The sequence below is a fragment of the Penicillium longicatenatum genome (genome assembly GCF_028827895.1).
Source record: "Penicillium longicatenatum strain IBT 33135 chromosome Unknown contig_1_segment0_segment0, whole genome shotgun sequence".
In the NCBI taxonomy this organism is placed as follows: domain Eukaryota; kingdom Fungi; phylum Ascomycota; class Eurotiomycetes; order Eurotiales; family Aspergillaceae; genus Penicillium; species Penicillium longicatenatum.
In genome coordinates, this window is record NW_026643119.1 from 1,238,643 (window position 1) to 1,259,769 (window position 21,127).

Here is a 21,127-nt window from a genome sequence, read left to right on the forward strand (position 1 = left end):
ATCTTTTATCTTCGTTCTTTTCAAGCGTTGCATCGAACATACATTATAAAGCCCAGCGATGGGTTCTCGAAGCATCTCCCGCAAGAATAACCGGGATGGCGTTATCTCTCCCTGGGATCTCATTTCCTTTGTGACTCTTGTTTTTTTATGTTTCAAACTTGATTTGTAGATATACGCGATTTTGGCTCTCAGTGTCTGCCTCTGACACAGGATTGCGTGAACTTTTTGGAGCATCTGATCATCACCGCTCTGCTATACGCTATTGAATAAAAGTCTCGGTCGCATTCAAGATACATAATCTCTTTTCAACATGAACATGACCCAAACAGTGAAAATGATTACTCCATCAATTTCTAGCAAATGCTTAATTAGGTCATTTCCTACTAGAGTAGTTCGCTGTGTCCTCGAAACATGCATGAAGAGGCATAGTCGCGCGATCGAGGATAAATAGCATAACTTAAACGGCACAAGAGAAATGTTGGTCCAGTGATCAAGCCTTCTCCGATTTTGCCATGTCTCTTGGAATAAGGTTAAGCATCAGTGGCGGCTTCTCCCACAGATTATACACCTTCTGATCTATCCAATCGAAACCAGGCTCAGCAAGCTCCATTTCGAAGTTGACAATCATTCTAGCAAGAATCAAGCGCATCTCGACATAGGCAAGGCTAAATTGAGAGGATAAAGTCAGCAAGATATCCACTAATGGCTAAAAGAGCATGTTAATTCGTACTTTCGACCAATACAGTTTCTTGGGCCAAAGCTAAATGGCTGCAATGCATTTTTATTGTCTGACGCAAATCGAGGATCATTGAGATGACGCTCAGGTATGAAATGCTTTGCGTCCTTGAAGTTCTTCTCCGACGAGTAGGTTGCTATATGAGAGACCGAGACAGTTACCTGTGCATGTGTTAGAGCCTTTTAAGGAGATGGGACATAGCAAAGAACCACTCACGCCCCCTGGTACCCAGTTTCCATCGATAGTGTCTCCTTGGGCATCGATAACGCGAGGTAACCCAACAGGAACCGGCGGATACATCCTCAAGGCTTCATTCAAACAAGCCTGCAGATATACCAGCTGGTTACACGCCTCCAGAGTGACATCAGAATCAGACTTGAAAGCACCCCTAACTTCATCCTTAAGCTTGGCAAATGCATGCGGGCTTCTCAGCAGAAGATATGTCACACCCGAGAGTAAGGTAGCAGTGGTCTCCGAGCCAGCGATAATCAAAACATCTGCATTCGCATATAGCTCCCCTTCACTGAATGTTTTAGATGGGTCCTTCTGCTTGAGAATGTTCGCAAAGAAATCAGGCCGATCATTCGGTTTCCCCATCCTAACTTGAACTTTCTCCTTGGTCAAACTTTGGTGGTCTAGTTTAGCGTCCATGAGCTTTTTGGGAGTGAGTTGCTTTTTGAGATGCTCTAGGTAAGGCACACGGCGGATTAAACCGATCAAAGCTCCAGCCTTAACACCGGCAAAGATCATACTCACCCAGGGGTGATAGCTCGAGTTCTGAAGACAGCTGAATGGTTCACCGAATGCTAAATCTCCGATGATGTCGAATGTTGTAAAGTTGTACCAAGAAACGACATCGACGGGTACAGTTCCTCTTTTTGTGGTCTCATGCAAACGCTGGATCAATAGGTCAACGTAGCCCTTGATGATGGGTTCTTGGCCACGAAGAGAGCTATCGGAGAATGCATGGGATAGTGAACGACGAAAACGGGTGTGATCAGCATCATTGGAAGAAATAATGTTTGGAAAATTATCAATGGTCTGTTGGTAAAATAGGTAGTTTTTGGGTTTTTGGCTGTGGCCTGGTCGACTGCCATAGATTGGCTTCCAGGCCTCGCCATTGGTTACGAATGAAAGTTCGTTTGGGGAAACTCGGACAACTGGACCGTATTTTTCGTGTAACTGTACGATTACTCGGTGTGCCTGGCCGGACGCGACCATACGCATGTTGGGAATGCGTGTTGCCGCCATAGACTTTGGGCCTGGGTATTTGGACAGCGGGTGGAAGTAGACATTGTAAAGGATAAGGCCAGTAAAGTAGACAGGTATCTAAGCCAGAATATGATGTTAGCAATTCCTACGTTCTACTTAGTAGAGCGATGAACTCGAGAAATATAACTACCAGTGATAGGCAGGACACTAAAAGTGTCACACCTGGATGGAAAGGTGAGCTATCCGAGTAGTCGGAAATGCCTGGAATGACTGCCATAGCGTAGATGCTGAAGAATAAACAGGTTCTTGAGCAGGAGAATGGGAGAAATTCAGTACCCAAGATGGTATTCTAAAATTTTTGGCCTTTAGCCCAACCTTGAACACACAACACGAATTTATACCCCCTCACTTGGCGTAGAGGTACGGGCTCGGAATGAACAGTTTCCAGTACCCGGGGATGGCATCATTAGACCGGGCCCGGGACAGAGATACACTAAGGCCCCCGCATCATGCAAGGCTTGCGTAGCCTGAAGAAAGAGGGGGGTGGAGAGGAAGTCCGAGCCACTCTTTTATCGGAAGTTCTGAAACATCCAGATTAAACAATAACGACTAGAAGGCGATAGAAAGCTTCCACACTAGAAATTCTAACTTGAATAGATCTTTAACTCAAATTTTACAATCTCAAATATGGGAATTTCCCCGAATGGGAATTGAAGTTAAATATCTTATCGCATTAAAGTGGGAACAAAGAGTTTACTGCTGCGGGTGGCTACGCCACTGTCCAAGCGGCCCGAGAAACGTCAGAAATGTCTCCGCTGCGGTTTATGACCTGCATTAGCATGCATAATAAGAAAGCTATTATTGGTGGGGCCGCGTTGCGGGTATATTCTAGCCCACCATCGCCTTACCCGTTATGCAAAATGACTAGGATGTTTATGATCGACTTGTGAATCTGCACTAAAGATCGGCGGCGTCTCCGCTTTTGATTTGGTCCACAAGCCTGGCCATTTTCATGCGTTACGGCTAATGCATGTCTAGTGGCACGAGCCTTGACGGATTAGTAAATAGAGGGTCATAGTCCTCATAACGGAGTGGACCAAGCAGACGAAACCAGGTCATCGGACTAAAACTGTTTGTTGAACGTCATGTTTTCGAAAAACAAGGAGAGCGATATGTATCAGGCACTCTGCTTCACTAGGTAGTTCAGGCTTCGCGATTTCATAAATGCCAGGTCTAAATTTTATAAATGCTAGGTTTCGAAAAAAGTTTGGGTTATAAAAGACTGTCGGATTGTGGAATATGCTTTAGAGTGCTAGTTTTACACGTGAACCACCGACCCCTACATCAGTCAATCGACTTTGGACGCAAAAAGACCGGAATCATCGATGGTAAAATTTGACTCTAGAGCAGCCTATATCTCTCTAACCCCTTGAGGTGGCGGTGTTTTGATCATTCGAGTAATTGTTATGGAGAAAATAGCTAGGCGCGGCTCTTGACAAGAAATCTCTAGATTAATAATACGTCGTTTAGTCGAATTTGCTATTTGACTACCTCCAAGTTAGAGTGTGCACATCGAAGACTCAGCACTGCTTTCCTTAGACACTGTAAGCATCCTAGACACTGCAAGATAACCTAATCCGCAGATCACAAGAGATGCGGTTACGTTTGGGCCCCTTTTCATCCCGCCCTAGGTGGCCCGTGTGGCTGTGTCCATAGTATGTACGAGAGAAGATTGCATTTGAAATTATGGAGGCTAGTATCTCAGAAGATTTGACTTCCGAAGATTCCCAAAACTTATCATATGCCCTGGTTGCTTAGCTTAAACATAATGGGAAAAGCCGTAATCGGAGACATTTACCTTAAGAGAACTTCAACCATGCACCTTACGTGTAATTATGAAGTATAGGAGCCGCTGCCTCTGGTTGTTGATGGATAATATGGATTGACGTACCAGATGCCTCCTTTGAAAGGAAATGAGGACTTATTAAAAGATATCCACGAGAACCAACGGAAATGTGAAAGGGAAAAACAATAAAGAAATTGGCAAACGTATTACGCGGAGAAGGAAGTCGTATGTAGAGCCCTTGATCACTAAGAACATGAGAGGTCGTAGGGTGGCGGGGCAGGTCGAAAAGCCTCGCCCGTTAAAGTACCTGGGCCTGGCAACTCAAAATTGCGCCAAGATGAATTCAGGCATATATACGAATACGAAGTATAGGAACCAGATTTCCAACACGGGAAAATGCTAGAAAGACCAATGGCAAGATTTACCGGGTGATTATGTCTACTTAAGATGGTCCAATAAACACCTGTGCTAGAATATGAAAATAAAAAAAATAAAAAATAAGATATCTTCAACAAGTGTCGCACTGCATCACCTGATATTATCACGTGAACTATATGGACAGGCGGCAAAAAGAAATGACAAGAGTGGGATTTGAACCCACGCCTACAAACGTAGATCAGGAAATGATGTCAAGGTGGACCTTAACCTGACGCCTTAGACCAACTCGGCCATCTTGCCAATTACATAATATGGGGGTGATTATAGCGCAATATATTAGTATCTGCCAGAGAGGTGGACATTTTCACCTAAAAAAGCAGTGGGGATGTCATCTTATTGGCAACCGTGTATAATGACCGTTTCATTATTGTGTAACTAGGATTCATTGAACTCACTATCCATCCAGGAATTATGAATCTTGAATAATATAGAACCAGAAGACAAATATTTGGCCACGTAAAGGACCGAAATAAACCCTACCGAATCAACCTGATATCTACCAATCTAGTCCGCTTGAAGAGATACTTGATCCACCCTGTGACCCAGGACCCGAGCAATCAAGTTCCTTGCACACTGTTATATATTAGAAACAAGTCAATATGTAAATAAGGAAAGGGAACTCACATTGTTCAGCCTGTTGGAAAAGCGAGCTACCTTTTGGCTGACGCATAGCAGGACGAACCAGACCACCACTAATCCGCTCCAACTTTTGGTGCTCTTGCAACTGCTTCAGGACCTTGTAAGTAGCTGGGGAGTTTAAAGCTGTCTTTTCGGTGACCGATTGGGATTCAAACTCGATACCGGTGATAAAATCCCAAATGACTTCTGCAACGACGCTGTTAAGAGCATCTCCATCTACGCCGGTCTTTGGGGACGAGGTAAAGAGATCATATCGAACGCGAGTGCTTGTCTCCGAAGATGGTAAAAATGTCAAGGATAACCACATATCCTTTTGTTCAAATGAGTAGAGAAATGTGCCGGGAAATAAAGAGCAGTTTGCTTTCTGATTCTTCTGCCAGATGGCTCGTGCTATCCGAGTCGCAATAGATGGTTGCAAAATCTCAGGGAGCCTTTGCTCGAGCTGTGTGGCCAAATCCACAAAATGACGGGCATTTGCTGTAAAAATGTCAGTAGTATTCCATGAGGATGGTACCCAGTCTAACATACTTCCCAGTTTCCAGTTAAAGGCCCCAGTTAGTGTTTGTCCAGTAAGCCACTCAGACTTAATTCCCAAATCGGCATGCCGCGTGAACTCATTCAGAGCATACAGAGTAGAGTCTTCCATGGGGACAGGCTCTCCGGAATCGAGATTCACGAAGACCGACCCTTGGTCAGTAGTGTGTGTATGGATCTCAAAGAGGCTATTCTCTGATTTCTCGAATCCAGGAACGTCCTCAAACTTCGGTGCTTTCACTAGCCGCCCGTAAGTATCATAACTCCAGCCATGATATCTACATCCAAGCACGCCAGATGCCCCCGTTTCTTTTCTGGTGATCGTGTATGCACGATGACGGCAAACATTATGGAATGTGCGAATCTTATCGTCCTTTCCTCTGATTAAGAAAACGGGAAACCCTGCCACGTCAAAGGATTGGTAGGCCCCTGGCTTCTTGAATTGGGTGACGTGGGCAAGATACAGCCAGGACTGGACCTGACATTAGGCATTATAATCACGGGGAGTTCAAAGAGCTGTGACTTACTTTGCTGAACAAGGCGCGGCGTTCCAGCTCAAAAACTTCCTGGCTATGATACCACCCTTCCGGAACCTCAGGCTCTTTCGTGACCGATAAATCACCACTAGAATCATGGTCCGACAAAGCAAGATTTGCGACCTTATCTGTCTTGTTTTTTGGGAGGGGCCATGATCCATTGGCCAAAAAGATAGCGGTCACGACCGCCACCAAGATAGAGCCGGGAGATAAAAGATATGCATGAATGAAGTCCATCATCAAATTTTAATAGGTAATCAAATAATCCTAATTGTCCCAAATGTTCATCACTTTCCCGTCGGCATCATCACCTCATATACCACCGCCGACAGAGGCCCAAGTGCCCCGATCCCCACATTATACACTTTGAAGAACGGAACCACACGCATCGCCCCCTCTTGCAGGGGTATTACCCGATTGAGTTGCAATTTCCAGCTCTCGGGGATTTGTCCAACGCGGATGGTGCTTCATCGCTATCAAAGTTGGAGGCAATCGGGCTTTAATGAGTGGCTAGTGAGCTGATCCATCGACGTGACAGATCCCAATTGAGTAGCTGCAGTCGTACAACTAATGTTCCACGCATCTGTGTTGAACAAGAATCTCAAATTCACTTCGGAGTTCAAATATGATAAATAAAATACTGGCATTGTTTCATGGCTAAATATTTCTGCTACGCTGCCGTTTCGACCGTGGATGGTGCTGTATGTCCTTTCAGGGTAAATTCCTCACTTTGGGCCTTTCGATCGGCTTGGTGTTGCTCGAGAACCATGTCAAAGACGCGTCTCTGATAGTCTTTGGCGGGTTAATACTGACTTGGAAGATAGGTGAAATGCGACGAATGTACTTACAGGACACGCCATTCTCCTGGACAGGATTCAGGATGCCTTCGTGGTATACACCTTTGGCCAGATTATCCTGTGCTTTTTCGCACAGCTCAAAATCTTCCAACGCCACCTGGCGGACAAACTTGAAGTAGCCTTCGAATTTATCACCGGATTCTAGGTGATAGTAATCGAATTCCATCCTGGTTACATGGGGATCTGCGGTGGGACACACGCGGAACGAGGACATACCTCCACCGTACACATTGAGCGTGCAGTTCGGAAAAAAGTAGAGGAATAGTCCATCATCAGGCTTCTTGGGGTCCGCGATGTGTTGGGAGAAATTGTGCTTGTTGTGCACGGCATAGAAAGTAGGCGGGTAGTACACTGAGAATGATGGATGAGTGTACTGGCAGTGCAGGCACTCCTGATATCCATCCACCCTGAAAACCTTTAGAAACAACTAACGAAATAACCCGGTGGGACCTACATAGTCTTCCAATTGAATCGACCTTCGTAGCGAATGCTGCGACGATACGGGAGTCTAGTGAAGTCTACTTTCCCTAGTAGCTCCTCCAGCTCTGGGAAAAACTCATGGAAGCTGGGTGCATCGTCCGAGATTGTCGAGAAAAGAAGACCAGTAGGGGTTACATGGCAGCGCAATTCTTTGTCCTGTGTTGGTCAGTCTTCAGTTTGCTAGATATCCATGCTGTACATACCGTCTTTGCGCAGAGCACCTTCAGATTATCAGGACCTGGATTCAGACCCTCTCCCCCAGTGCGAATCGCATAGATGGGTGTCTGTGCAATCTCATATTCAACATGCTCTCCCAAAGTCTGGAACCTCGTCACAGGCCCGAGGAGATACCAGGACTAAACAAGTTATTAGTATCTTCTTTGGGGCATGCTGGAAAGTCGATACCTTGAGAAAGACGGCACGACGCTCCATCTGATAGAGCGACTCATTGCAATACCAAGAAGCTGGAAGGGTTCGCGCGAGTTCAGACATGATGGATAATCGGACTTAATCTGGAGGCGCGATTGCTTGATTCATTTGCGGTGACGAAGCCACGACTTTATATATCCTGTCTAGATTTCGGACGATTTGTCCTGGACCACTGTTATTGGTGTGTGGGTTGAACCTTGGGTTGACTGGGACTGTATATCGTTTCCTGAAGTAGTTATCGAGTCCCGTCATGTTTGATGTCAACTCACATGATTGTTGATTGGCGGGATTACGGTTGACTCATGTCCATGCCCTGGATATCGGTGCTGGGACTGGAAAAGGCCGATTACAACTAGAACAAAAAGTTTCAAGATCGTGAGATTTGAATTTAGAACGTGATTTTATAATTGAAGCAATTTTCCGGTTATTCCTATCGGTCGCGTACAGAATGTTGGGACACGTATGGTATTGTCGTGCCACAAGATCGAGGCACCTGGTATGGACAGCTGACCTCCAGCAAGACTAATATCTTCTCATGGATTTGAGTCGCAGAAAAGCAGCTTTTTCAAGTCAAATCCGGGTTTTAGTTGAGGCTATTCCCGTTCCACTGCAAGGAGTTTGCTGCTGCCTGGAGCCCAGCGTCAGCAGTGGCGAACAGAGTGGAAACGTGAAAATGATGATCATGACACACTTGAACTCAGATTCAACCAACAAGCAAAGATTAGACCTTCTAAGAGAAGATATACATTAGCAGGAGAAGTTGCAAGTTGCGAAGTTGAAGAGCGGTGATCTACAAAGAGGGGCGCTTATCGATAAGTTTATCGATTGGATCATTACGTCTTCAGTCTTGATCTTACCTCTTCCAACATCCAACATCATGGCGAATCCGGTCAAATACACGCCCCCGGCCACACCCCCGTCACCGTCGGCGTCGTATTATGATCTGAGCGATGATGATGAGAATGAGTACAACACTATCGCACATTCTCGCTCAGGCCGTGGCGTGAAGCTTCTCTATTCCAAGAGCAAGGTAGGCACCTACCAGAATGCTACCATACGCCGAAATAACTCACAGGAAATAGGTTTATGTCCACCCATCGCCCTCCGCTAAAGATAACATTCCCGGCTTCATTGCCCTCATCCAACAAAAGCCTCAGTCCGGTTCCTACCCCTCCTCATCGAACAGCAATGACGCGGCTTCATACCTGCTGGCCTGGGTGCCCGAGTCATCGCTAGGCGATGCATACAGTACATATGTCAAAGTCGATTTATCTGATGATGCCTCCTCGCCACACCAGAGATACCTCGTCCCGGCCCTTCCGACCACCACTTCACATAAGGACCCCATCGGTCTGTACTCTTTCGCAGTGCCCATGTCGGAAATCTATTCGATCCTGGTCCGCCCTCCGAGCCTCGGGTGGTGGTTCGGAAGCCTGGTGATCAATACACGTGCAGGTGACAGCTTCCCAGCCCTCTTCTTCCATGACAGCGAGTGCGAATCAACCATTCTGCAAAAGAAGAAACGGGTCAAGGATAGCTTCGACCCCTTCGACAGTGAGGGAGGTCTATTCTGGGGAGGCGATGAAGTGCTTCGGTGGTTGCGGAGATATGTGGAGGTGGAGCGCTCGGCCGTTGACAAGAATGTGTACTTGATCAATCCGTCCCAAGAAGATCAGCTCTCATTTGGGCGGGCTTTATCCAGTGGGGATGCGTCTCTGCCATCGAAGGCACAGCCGGAAGCTGCTGCGGGTCCCAGTGGTGGCAAGGGTGATGCCAGCATGGATCCCTTTACGCGGACCCTCAAAGAGACCCGCTGGAAGGTCCTCGAGCAATTGAGCAAGATAACGACATTCACCCGTCGAACTGCGAATGATCTCGCCGAAAACACGCGCATTCCACCACAGGTACGGCGTCTAATGAAGAACCCCGAGATTCAAACGCTCCAGGATGAGTTCGATAGCGCCAGGATTTATCTGGCTCGTTGGGCGATGAGCATCGCCGAGCAAAGTGAGAAAGACAGAAACCAGCGGATCTACACGGCTCAAGATATGCTCGAGTCGGAGAATAGCGCTGTTGGTGACTTTGAAATCCTGGAGCTCGAGACCGGCAACTTAGGACTCCAGGAGCGGCGACGCACTCTCACGCTTTCCGAATGGGAGAGTTTCTTTGACCCAACGTCTGGAAGGTTGCAACTTACTGTCGAAGAGGTCAAGGAGCGTATCTTCCATGGTGGGCTAGATCCAAACGATGGTGCACGGAAAGAAGCATGGCTTTATCTTTTGGAAGTGTATCCGTGGGATAGTAACCGCGAAGATCGCCAAGCGATTATGAACTCGAAACGTGATGAGTACATCAGGCTAAAGGCCGGCTGGTGGGACCGAATGGTCGAAGGCAACTCGACCGCGGAAGAGTACGAAAACTGGAAAGAGCAACGGAACCGCATAGGTAAATATAACGAAGTCCCCTTGCGAAGTCCATTACTAACAACCGTCTAGAGAAGGACGTTCATCGAACAGATCGGACCATTCCACTGTTTGCCGGAGAGGATATTCCGCACCCTGACCCGGATTCTCCCTTCGCCGATGTGGGCACCAATGTTCATCTCGAGCAGATGAAGGACATGCTCCTGACGTACAATGAATATAACCCCGACTTGGGTTATGTGCAAGGAATGAGCGATCTCCTTGCCCCGCTGTACGCAGTCATGCAGGATGATGCCGTGGCCTTTTGGGCATTTGTAGGCTTCATGGATCGAATGGTAAGTGAGAAACATGAGGCCAAAGATTGCCATAAGCTAACAAGCGAGCAGGAACAAAATTTCCTTAGGGATCAATCAGGAATGCGCTCCCAACTTCTGGCACTTGATCATCTTGTTCAGCTTATGGATCCCCAGCTTTACCTGCATTTACAATCTGCCGATAGCACCAACTTCTTTTTCTTCTTCCGCATGCTGCTGGTCTGGTACAAGCGCGAGTTTCAATGGGGAGATGTCCTTCGTCTTTGGGAGACACTCTGGACAGATTATTACTCCAGCAGCTTCCATTTGTTCATTGCACTGGCCATTCTCGAGAAACATCGCGATGTCATTATGGACCACCTGAAGCATTTTGATGAAGTCCTGAAATACAGTAAGTCGATCCAGCTGGACCAATACCAAGTCGGTTAACTAACATGATATAGTTAACGAGCTCTCTAACACAATGGAACTTGTTCCCATTCTTACCCGCGCTGAATCGCTCTTCCGTCGCTTCGAGCGCTCGGTTCAAGCCATCGACAAGAAAGACAATTTCCCATCTGCACCTTCTGCCACCCAGCGTCGTACATCAGGTATTAACAGCCCCGCTTCTGGAGAGGGAAAGACCCCACAAACCTCATCCATTGGCTCTACAACCGGTTCCAGCGCAGGTCCATCGGCTCTACAGAGAATTATGGACTCCGACAAGCCCAAGGTTATTTCGCCAGAACTGCGGGAGTTACTGAGAAAGGATATCCCATGGAGGCGTCAGCATCAATCATAGAAAGCCTTGCTTTGGCTATGCTTTTCATCTTCTTTGATGATTGGTGTTTATTAAGATTGTCAATGATGTGGTTGCTGTGATGGACTTAGTTCTTTCCGATTTATGAATTTATGAATTGTAAATGTATACCATCCACTCATCCATTTTATTATGTATTTGGTTCAGACTAGGAGAAACCTAACTTGGGAGTTTATGGAATTATCTCTTCAATCCGGGATATTTGAATGTTGGCTAAGAATGAGGAATATGAAATCCAGAATAGCTGATTCCCTAATTGTCACACGCTTTAACCACTAGTGGTGTGCTAACCAAACCTCCCGTCTTGGTTAGCCACACTAAATTGTCATTCCACACTAACTTGTCACTTCTTACACCTTTTGAGCTTTTCCAGCATCATATCTTCTATATCTATTATATTAAGTACTATAATATATTATTCTATCAGTTCTCTCTCCATATCTTAATTTTCTTTATTATCTACTAGAATTTATATAGGGTCATAGTCGATTTAAATCAGCGATCTAGAGAATCTCATAAGTCTCCCTCTACTTCTTTATATCCTTACGCTTCTTGATAAATTGAAGACAAATATTGAGTACCTATGAATAAAGGGACTAATAGCTAAACTTTCATTCTATATTATTTCTTAGGCGTTAATAAGCTTATGCGATCTTAAAAAGAGCTTTTTTATAGTAACCTAGTAGCCTTTCTATACGCGTTAAGGAAGCGACCTACCCGCATCTTTACTATGTAACGGGGGTCTAAAGTATACTAGAACTGAGTTTCTATAACACTCATTATCTTATACTATATAAAACATACATGAATCGTTATTGAGATTATAATCTCTCAAGTATCTCGTCCTAGACTAAATCCAGTACTTATTGACTAAGTATTTTAACGTTGCGTTTTCTACAGTTGCGGAATTAATGAAGTAAGGCTAAATATAAGAGGTTAATAAACCACACTATCTCCTTTTTATTAGAATATTTCAAGTAAAACGATATAGCTAGAGTGTATTAGTACTAGATTTTGATATTAGATGGCACGACTGAGTGGTTCGATCTATGTAGAAAGTGACAAGTTAGTGTGGAATGACAATCTAGTGTGGAATGACAATTTAGTGTGGATTGACAATCTAGTGTGGAATGACAATTTAGTGTGGATTGACAATTTAGTGTGGCTAACCAAGACAGGAGACTTGGTCAGCACACCACTAGTGGTTAAAGCGTGTGACATATATTGACTAATTTTACTAAGTCCATAAGACGTTGTACACTACCTAGTCACCTAGCAATTTTCCATTACAATAACCAAAATGTTGCCTCGTTTTGAAAGCCTGAGACTTACACTGAACTATTCAATTGGATTTTCAACGCTGGGACTATCGATTTCCTATAGTAATCACAACAACAAACCCATCAGATGTTCTGGTAAAGCCATCAATTGACCACCCGGCGGTCTCCGAGCTCCAATTTTGCCAAGTATCCAACCCAATCTTTAGTCGTGAGGTACGACGTCAAAGTCTTGTTCTATAAATTGGCACTAGAACGAGGGTTTACAAGTGGAGCATGGACGTCCGGGACGCTTTGCCTGGTTTGGGAGTGTCCGTGGCACGACTTCGGGATGGGATAGAAGCCATAGAGATGAGCGAAATAAGAGGTGCTTGTCACTGCCATCAAGTGCTGCGTGAGATCTTGATGAGTTTAAAACAAGGTGTGAGTCGACATCAAGATTGACTGTGACATGTCCTTTGGACAGGGCTAACAGTTCTATAGGCTAAAAAGGGTTTCTCGTTCAATTGGTGCCTGTTCGGGTTTCTTATGTTTTTCATTTTACTCTGTGAGTACATGAGTCGCTGAATGGACAGGACCTAAAGAATGCATCGTCAACCTAGCAAGATATGAATAGGCACTTGATTCTATTATCGTGTATGGATAAGAGCCTCAACAGGGTATCGAACAAGAAACAACAAGATATGGTATATGTACAGGTCGAAGTGACTATCGAAACCCCTGTAAAAAAAGAACAAGAATAACAATGAAACAACCTAATGAGGGGTTTGACCCAAGCTAACCCATTGGTCCAAAGATGATCAAGCTAGATCCACAATTTCGCCGCGCTGATGCAAATGATGTTGTAAAAAGGAAGCAAATCTCAAAATGTGTGCAAAAAGAAAAAGTAAGATGTCAAGAAAAGAAGAAACGAATCACAAGAAGCAAAGGGTATCCACAGTAGACTCCGAATAAGGCAAACTTTTCTCCTTGGCCAGGGGATTATCTGTGATTGCCCAGGCCCTGTAGCACGACTCGTCTGCCCGTGCCATTTATACTGATATCGCCGATGCTTCGTACTTTGGGCAAAGAACGACCAGTGTGGTCATGGTGAGGAAGATCATAGTTGTCGACTTCGTCGTTTTCAGGGGAGTGGTTTGAATCAAAGGGAAGAGGGTTGAAAGAGTTTGATCGGCGGGTTTTTTGGAGGACATTTTCTACCCAGGCTTCGCCCTCAGGACTCATTGAGATTTGACGGGAACGAGGCTTAGGACCAGCAAGACCGAGAGGTGTGGAGTTGTCATGGGATGGCAAGGGGATTTGAGCAGGGGAATGAAAATCTCCGAACGAGTAGCTGGAAGACATTGAAAGACGACGGCCTGGAGCTCCTGCGGAAGGGGGAGAGGTGAAGGAGCTAAGGTTTCCAGTCGTAACGGACCTAAGAGCAACAGCCTCTGATGCAGTAGAGTCGCGTCGCGATTTGCGGACGGTAAGAGAGGATGGTGGACGGGCACTGAGAACGGAGGCGGGTCGAGATGGAGTGGCACGACCAGAGTTGTAGGAGGGGACAGTAGGATGAAGAAGATTGGCAGGGGAGGAGTAGCCAGGAGATGAGCGAGTTGCCAGGCCTTGCACTTCTACTCGCGGAGTTTCGGAGACCTTACGACGGCCATGGTGGACAACGTATTCGCGGAGATATTCGCCAAGATCTGCCCAGCCACCACCAACTCGGACCATCACTCGTTGGCCATCTTCGCCGACGGTACGAACGAACAGCTTGGTAGGTGCGGTTTGGCCGCCATGGTGCAAATGGTAAAGCTTGACATAGCTGTCTTCAGTCTTATGCGCATGTGACAAGCGCCTTCGGGCAGCAGGCATAAGCGCCAGAGAAGGAGCAGGAGTGAAGCTCCGAGAAGTTGGACCGTGTGGTGACTCGGAGAGGTATCTTTCTCGCATCTTTCGATCCAGGGATGAGGAAGATGATGAAGTATCCCCCTCATTGCTGGGGTCAACGAGATGGATACGCCCAGGGAGTGTACTGAGAATGGAATTAATCTTTTCATCAAGCTGGTCTCTGGGCTTCTGAGACAGCTTGTTGGGAGAGGATGGACGAGAACCATTATCCATGAGTTCTGACTCGTCCTCTTCAACGTACGAAAGTTCCTGCTTCTTTACCCCGAGGCTCTCCAAGCTAGGGTGGGCAGTCAACCGCTGGCGCAGACGCGCCGATTTGGGTTGGTCTTGGTGCTGCAAAGCCCTCCGGGCAGTGTTTCCACCGAAGGCAGGCAGATTGCGGTCTGGATGATTTGATGAAGCGTCACTGTCCTTCAAGTCCGATGCTGACTTTCCACGGACGAGAGTAGGACGCCGCCTAAGCACACGTGGAGTCTGAGTAGGCGTAGAAGAAACATCATGAATAGTAGAAACGGCTGAACCTTTTGCCTTGAAGCGTTCGGGAACCTCAGGCACCGATTCAGTACTCAAATCCAAGTCCAGCTTCTCGTTGATAAACCGCTGGAGAGGCAGGCTCACAGAGCGACTTGGTTGGAAGGCAGTATTGGCAGACATCTTCAAATTTTCTAGTCGGCGGAGACGGTCTGCCCGAAGCATATAGTCACCATGAGGTGAAACGGATTTTGTAAACTCTCGGTGAAGCTCTCCATTGGATGACCCGGTGTGCGGCTCGGTTGGACGAGGACTGGCAAGAGAGCTGTCTGACAGGAAAGAACCCACAGATCCCGTCGATGGCCGACGAGAGCGAGGCTTTGGGGAGCCCTTGTCGAGGTTGGGATCCCCTTGACGGGCCTTTGACAGCTTAATGGGGCTCTGTAGTGGCTTCTTCTTGGAAGGCGCCTTTTTCTCTGGGACGCGCTCTGTGATTGGTGCCGGTGGTGATGTCGCTCGAGCAGGCTGTGGCTTGGGAATTTTTGACTTTTTATTTCCAGGGTACTGGTGTGTGGAATTAGTTGATGATCCCTTGAGCGGAAAGCTGCCGGCGGCCTGCGCATCTCTCGGAGGTTCGGTCGCGGCCGCTGGGGTTTCCAAGATTGGCGTTTCTTCCTCAGCCATTGCGGATTGCGTCGTGTTTTTTACAGGCAAGGCCTTTGTCACAATATTCACATCATTAGACACAACCTTGCCGGATGATGTCGGGTGTTCATTGGTTTGTTGCTTGAAATCCGGCGTGGGCTCATTTCGGAAGCCCTCACCTCCTAGAGAAGCTTCTTGTCTTGGGGTTACAGGAGAACACTCAGCAGCGTTGAGCTGCTGCTCGCTCTCGGGCACATGAGATATGGGCTTCTGGGCGAATAAATCTTCTTCTTTATGTTCGCCAAGAACAGCTGGCTTAGCTCCGGATTCTCGGACTGAAGATGAACGCTGAGGCACGAAACCTTGAGGTGGAATATTTTCTTTATTCTCCACATCAGGCGACACCGGCAATGGAATTCGTGAAGGCGACTGAGCCTCTGGGGTTCCAAGTGACAGACCTCGGAGAAATGTTAACTGCGTTGGGGTTTCAAGGTCTTCTGCAACGAGAATATTTGGTCGGCTTTCAGGCTTCTCGTTGGTCTCTTCATGGGTACATGGCTCGAGCACACGGCTGCATGAAGCCTCGGGGCCAGTGGTCATAATCGTTAGACTGTTGTCTATACATGGCATGGAATCTTGGGCAGGCTCCTCTTGAACAAGACAGGTTGTTGGGTGTGCAGTTTGGGATTCGGGTCTAGTTTCTTCCTTCATAGGCTCCATTGAAGCGATGGCTGGCTCGACCTCACGTTCCTTCTCAGAGACCTGTTCAGGCGAAGGCTTAAATTCCTTGCATAATTCGGTCACCTTGGACTGGTCCTTCGCGCGAAGCCATTCGGTGCGGAGCTTGTATCGCTCCGTTTCAACCACCCATGCAGCGAAATCTGACTCAATGCTTTCTAGATCATCAATCCATTGTTCAGGCAATGAATCGTTTCGACCTTCCAAGGCATCGAGAGCTCGATCCACCCGTTTCCCCACAGAAATGACCGCCGACTCGAGTTGGACATGTTGATCGCGTAGATAGGAGCTTGAAAATCGGACCTCAACGTCCTCGGAAGTGTTGGATGACTGAATCGAGCTGCTGGAAGTAACTAAAGCGGATCTAGTTGACCGTAGATCTCTCAGCAGACCTGGAATGTGGCGCAGAACCAAAAGGCGGACTTCCCAGATGGTCAGTAAGTGATTCAATCGCGCCAAATAGGGCAGGGCGCGTAGGATTGTGGCAGTCACGATGGCCGTAAAATCACTGAGCTGTACATAGCTGAGCGGAGGGGGCACAGATACGGTGCTGGTCGAGGAGGAAGGGCGAGAGCGGGATGGAATGTGGGCATTGAGAACGTGTTCCTTTAATTCGTCCACATCCAAGCTCTCCATTCCATCGCGGATCTCTTCGATTCTTTTCTCGTATTCCTCCACCACTTCGGCCGGCAAGCTGCCATAATATGTAACACCACTATCGGTCACTGGAGGGATGAAGCCCTTTCCTGACGCCGCCTCATTGACTTTCGGCCATGGCCACGCCTGCACCTCCTTATGCCAAAGATTAAGGTTCCGGGCCGCTATGGCAGCACGGATACCTAGGGCGCGTTCGGCAGGCGAGACTTGCGAGATACTTTGAGATAGGAGGTGTGAGAAATTTCCGTTGGCCGGTACGGCTTCGGTGGAAGTAAGGGCATGTAGGGTCGATTCGGGAGAGAGGTTGCTGAGTAAAGGGTCAATTTTAGGATATAACGACCCAGGAATCCGTTCCGGGGAGGTCGATCGCGAGTTGTCTCTAGAATGAGCGGGGGAGAAGCGGATGGATGGGCGAAGAGGGGTGGGCTGTTGATTCACTGCCATTCCGAATGACAGGCTGGGCCGCCCAGCTCAACAAATGGAGACACTTGGAACAAAGGAAGCTTCAACTGGCTCTGGATGGCATAAGAAAGATGAATATCGAAAAGGAGCAGCAGGCGGACGAAGAGAGCACTGGCGAGCCCGCATGCTGAGACGCGATGCTATGGGGGTGGTTGGGTCCGGAGCAATAGAAGTTCTTTCACGAGACTTGCAGGAAGCGCGAGACAAACGGCGGTAAGCAGAATGGACCGTTTTGACTTCCCCGAGTGATAACCTAGGTCTGCAGAGGATGTTATAAGAATAAATAGATGGAAGAAAAGCAGTAAACAATCGGAATAATAATTCTGATCTGGAGGTGGAGCTTCCAAAAGGGGCACGAAGTGGACCGCTTCCGATGATCCGCGAAGTTCTTTTGGTTCGCGACTCGGATTTCTAATCGGCACGAATTGCGGCTCTTTAGCGTGTCTGTGTCTCCATTCAGATAATCAATTAGACAACCCTGTTTTCTTCTACTAAATTGGCGATTTCTAAAGGTTACAGTCCGCTACATACAGCTAACATACTGCCTCGAAGTAGGTACGCGTACGTCATGACGACTACTTAGCACCTATGAACTCCAAAAGGTATTCCCAATATTCCGTATAGTTTATTCGACTATATCATTTATGATCCTGTGAAGAAGGACCCTTGCCTCGTTGCTTTCTATGCCCGTGGACTTGAGATTCGTTGCCAGGGTTCCGTGATTGGAAAGAAGATACATCATATCAATTCAATGTTAATATATTGGCTTGAAATACACATAGCGCAGCCAAGCATGCATCATATCACAAACTTTGCCAGTGGCGATAGAATTCCAATTATCAATCGAGGTCTTCATGCAAGGTAAATTCAAATTGCAAATAGAATATCTTCCGTGACGATAGACTAGTCCGCCCCTAGGTGGTCAGAAAAATGCATCTTCAAACGGAGCAGTCATGACATATGACTGGATAGTAAGTGAGGTATATCAAATTAGAGTAATTATTAGTACGAGAAGCTTCAAAACGAGGGCGAGAAGCTGAAACCTTTACCTACACGCATAGCTCCAAGATATCCCAAGGTTTAACCATGACCAGGTGGCGTTTCAAGGTGCTTGACGATGAAATGCTGTGTATCCAAGAAATGAGGCATTACCTCGCATGGTATCTCACTATTTAAATGAATCTGTTGTGTCGACTTCCCCCTCGTCCCATTTCTTATCTACTTCTCCATGTTTTCGTAGTAGAAGATTTAGTATCTGTAAAGCATCGGTCTTTCGCTCCATCCATCCTGTGTGTGAGGTAATGGTAATTCTGTTGTTATTACGGGCAACAGGCCAGCTCACTGTAGACTCTCAATCATTACCCTCAATCCTTGAAAGTCTTTACGAACTTCATGGAAACTGACACACCCATTAATGCAAAACAATTTCGGGTCAAACTGAAGATATCAGTAGCTATTTATCCTTCAAAGAAATTGGCATTTTCCATTGGTTGAGCTCGACTTTGGCCGAACCTTATGTTAAGGTTGAGTGTTAGGTACATAACAGGGGCCGAAGAGGAGCAACATGACGCGTATTACAACCCGCCTTCGTAGATGTGTACCTACAAGATTTAAATGCACGACATAATCGGATTGGCAAAGACCAGTCCCGGATTAGTATTATTTATATTGCCTATCAAAGATGGAAATAGATGAACGCTAGATCTAACACTTGTTCCAAGGTTGGAGAGCAAAACAACACATCATTTAGTGAAAATGAAGATCACGTGCCGACGCGCCGAGTCACGATCAAGATAACGATAGCGATAGCGATAAGAAAAGTATCTCCACAATTCACGACTCGTTCCTCCCATCAACACGGCCATCTCACCACGGGTAACACAATGCGTTTCAAAGCCCAACTAAAGAATACAAGCGTCTTCTACAGTACGTAAATCCCTCCAAAACTATAGTCCAGAACTAACAAAGATAGAATTAACCGCCTCTCTATCATCTCTCGGCAAGATATGTTGGATGCGCCTAGAACACGATGTGGTGCGCTTCACCATCATCCCAGAGCAAGGCACCCAAGTATGGTCTCAGATCCCGGTCGTACGTGTCTAACCCAATTTAATTCAACCCGTCAACATCTGAACCAATTCTTACGCTAACATTTCCAGGAAACCATCTTCGATGAAGAGTCCTACGCATTACAATCCAACTCCGATGGCATCAACATCGAAGTCAACATAAGTATACTAAACCGTGCTCTCCGCTCTGCCATGGGTGCGACCGGCGCTCAATTACGTCTCACAAAAAAAGACAAATATCCCCTCCTAGCTCTAACAGTTCTATCAACCGAGTGGACGGAGGGCAACATTGCTCTCGCGGCAGACAAATCAGTCCAACCAGACTCAGCAGCAACAGGGGAGATGATGGGGGGTCGAAGAGCCCGCGAACGCGAAACACGGATCACGCAGGAGATTCCTATTAAAATTTTGCACGAGGGAACAGTGGAAGATCTTCATGAGCCGCATTGTCCTGACCCGGACGTGCATATTATTCTTCCTGGGCTTGCGCAGCTGAAAAGTATTTCGGATCGGTTTACTAAGATCGCTGCTTTGGATGCGAAGAGTACACAGATGGGGATTGTGGCGGCAGATGCGGCTTCGACTGCTACGGCATCTGCGGCTGCGGCGCTTTCTGCGAATAATGCGCCGAAGTTGGAGCTGAGTGCCAATATGCATGGGAAGTTGCGCTTGTCTATCTCTACGGATGATTTGAAAATTGCGAGTTCTTGGTCTGGGCTTGTTAATCCGCCTTTGGATCCGGCTCATATCAACAGCGAGGAGTATTCGCAATTACCGAGTGAACGGATGAGGGAGGTGGGTGATGATGATGAGTCGGGGTGGGCGAGGGTGCGGATTGATGCGAAGGATTGGGGTCGAGTGTTGAGTGTTGGGAGATTGAGTCCTAAGGTGGTTGCTTGTGAGTTTGCTTTCTCGATACCCATGGGAGTATGGCCGGTTGCTCATCGTGATAAATCAGGCTTCATTAACGACATGGCGCTGGTTCTTTATGTCTACCTGCCCGGTAGCTGGAACGGCGAAGAATCCTGCCTGACTGTGAGTACATGTTGGCCAATCAAGATGAATGCATTGATAATCTGACTGGAGCTAGTACTATATCAATTCTTTTACGACATGATGTCACACGAAACTGCTACGCGTGATGATAAACAATGAATGTCCAGCTAAAAGCCGCGGTAATAATACCAAAATTCGTTATTAAGACAGGGGCATGAACATAAGTCGTCATGCGAAAAGTAACCTTCAGCTTGAAGGTATGAAGAGAAACAGGGGTCATCCGATGTATACCGAAGCATACCTGCAGGAAAAGTGATATACATGATGCAAGGGAAATCGTCCCCCTCGCTTCGCAGACGAAGAAATAGGCAGCAAAGAACAAAAAGCAAGCTATGTGCAGGGCTTTGTGATAATAATTCGGTCTGCAGGAAACTCCGGGGAATGAATGATCTGCTCAGTCTTCTTCAAGACGAGCAAAACAAAACACATGCAAGATGCTGAGGCGAGGAATGAATCTGAGTCACGGGGAATCTATTATAAGGGTAGGGGCATGGAGTTGGGAAAAACGAAAATTAAGAAAAGGCATGAGGCATAATAAAACAAATGAAAGGAACAAAAAAAAAATCCAACCAGACATTGCCGGATTGGATACCGATACGGTTCAATGACCATTAGG

At 46.8% G+C, this 21,127-nt stretch overlaps 6 protein-coding genes across 6 annotated transcripts; 2 read left to right on the forward strand and 4 right to left on the reverse strand.

Moving 5' to 3' along the window:
• Window positions 1-490: 490 nt before the first annotated feature.
• N7484_001251 (cytochrome P450) lies at window positions 491-2,225 on the reverse strand (the record flags this gene model as incomplete). The annotated part of the gene is made up of 4 exons (XM_057111671.1): window positions 491-665; window positions 731-897; window positions 953-2,065; window positions 2,139-2,225. 4 exons carry the CDS (start codon window positions 2,223-2,225, stop codon window positions 491-493), a joined length of 1,542 nt encoding a protein of 513 aa, XP_056976408.1.
• A 2,503-nt stretch (window positions 2,226-4,728) lies between these two features.
• Window positions 4,729-6,178, reverse strand: N7484_001252 (putative iron-sulfur cluster-binding protein; the record flags this gene model as incomplete). Its single annotated transcript, XM_057111672.1, has 4 exons — window positions 4,729-4,805; window positions 4,857-5,348; window positions 5,400-5,877; window positions 5,933-6,178. The coding sequence occupies 4 exons, from the start codon at window positions 6,176-6,178 to the stop codon at window positions 4,729-4,731; spliced, it is 1,293 nt and encodes a 430-aa protein (XP_056976409.1).
• A 433-nt stretch (window positions 6,179-6,611) lies between these two features.
• Window positions 6,612-7,770, reverse strand: N7484_001253 (aromatic ring-hydroxylating oxygenase subunit alpha; the record flags this gene model as incomplete). The annotated part of the gene is made up of 5 exons (XM_057111673.1): window positions 6,612-6,733; window positions 6,790-7,205; window positions 7,253-7,434; window positions 7,482-7,634; window positions 7,684-7,770. The coding sequence occupies 5 exons, from the start codon at window positions 7,768-7,770 to the stop codon at window positions 6,612-6,614; spliced, it is 960 nt and encodes a 319-aa protein (XP_056976410.1).
• Window positions 7,771-8,584: 814 nt separating this feature from the next.
• N7484_001254 (GTPase-activating protein GYP7) lies at window positions 8,585-11,225 on the forward strand (the record flags this gene model as incomplete). Its single annotated transcript, XM_057111674.1, has 5 exons — window positions 8,585-8,737; window positions 8,790-10,152; window positions 10,203-10,465; window positions 10,517-10,835; window positions 10,888-11,225. 5 exons carry the CDS (start codon window positions 8,585-8,587, stop codon window positions 11,223-11,225), a joined length of 2,436 nt encoding a protein of 811 aa, XP_056976411.1.
• Window positions 11,226-13,501: 2,276 nt separating this feature from the next.
• Window positions 13,502-17,368, reverse strand: N7484_001255 (GAS2 domain protein; the record flags this gene model as incomplete). The annotated part of the gene is made up of 1 exon (XM_057111675.1): window positions 13,502-17,368. The coding sequence occupies one exon, from the start codon at window positions 17,366-17,368 to the stop codon at window positions 13,502-13,504; it is 3,867 nt and encodes a 1,288-aa protein (XP_056976412.1).
• A 1,901-nt stretch (window positions 17,369-19,269) lies between these two features.
• N7484_001256 (checkpoint protein HUS1 family protein) lies at window positions 19,270-20,572 on the forward strand (the record flags this gene model as incomplete). Its single annotated transcript, XM_057111676.1, has 5 exons — window positions 19,270-19,312; window positions 19,359-19,477; window positions 19,546-20,353; window positions 20,414-20,490; window positions 20,546-20,572. The coding sequence occupies 5 exons, from the start codon at window positions 19,270-19,272 to the stop codon at window positions 20,570-20,572; spliced, it is 1,074 nt and encodes a 357-aa protein (XP_056976413.1).
• Window positions 20,573-21,127: the final 555 nt, after the last annotated feature.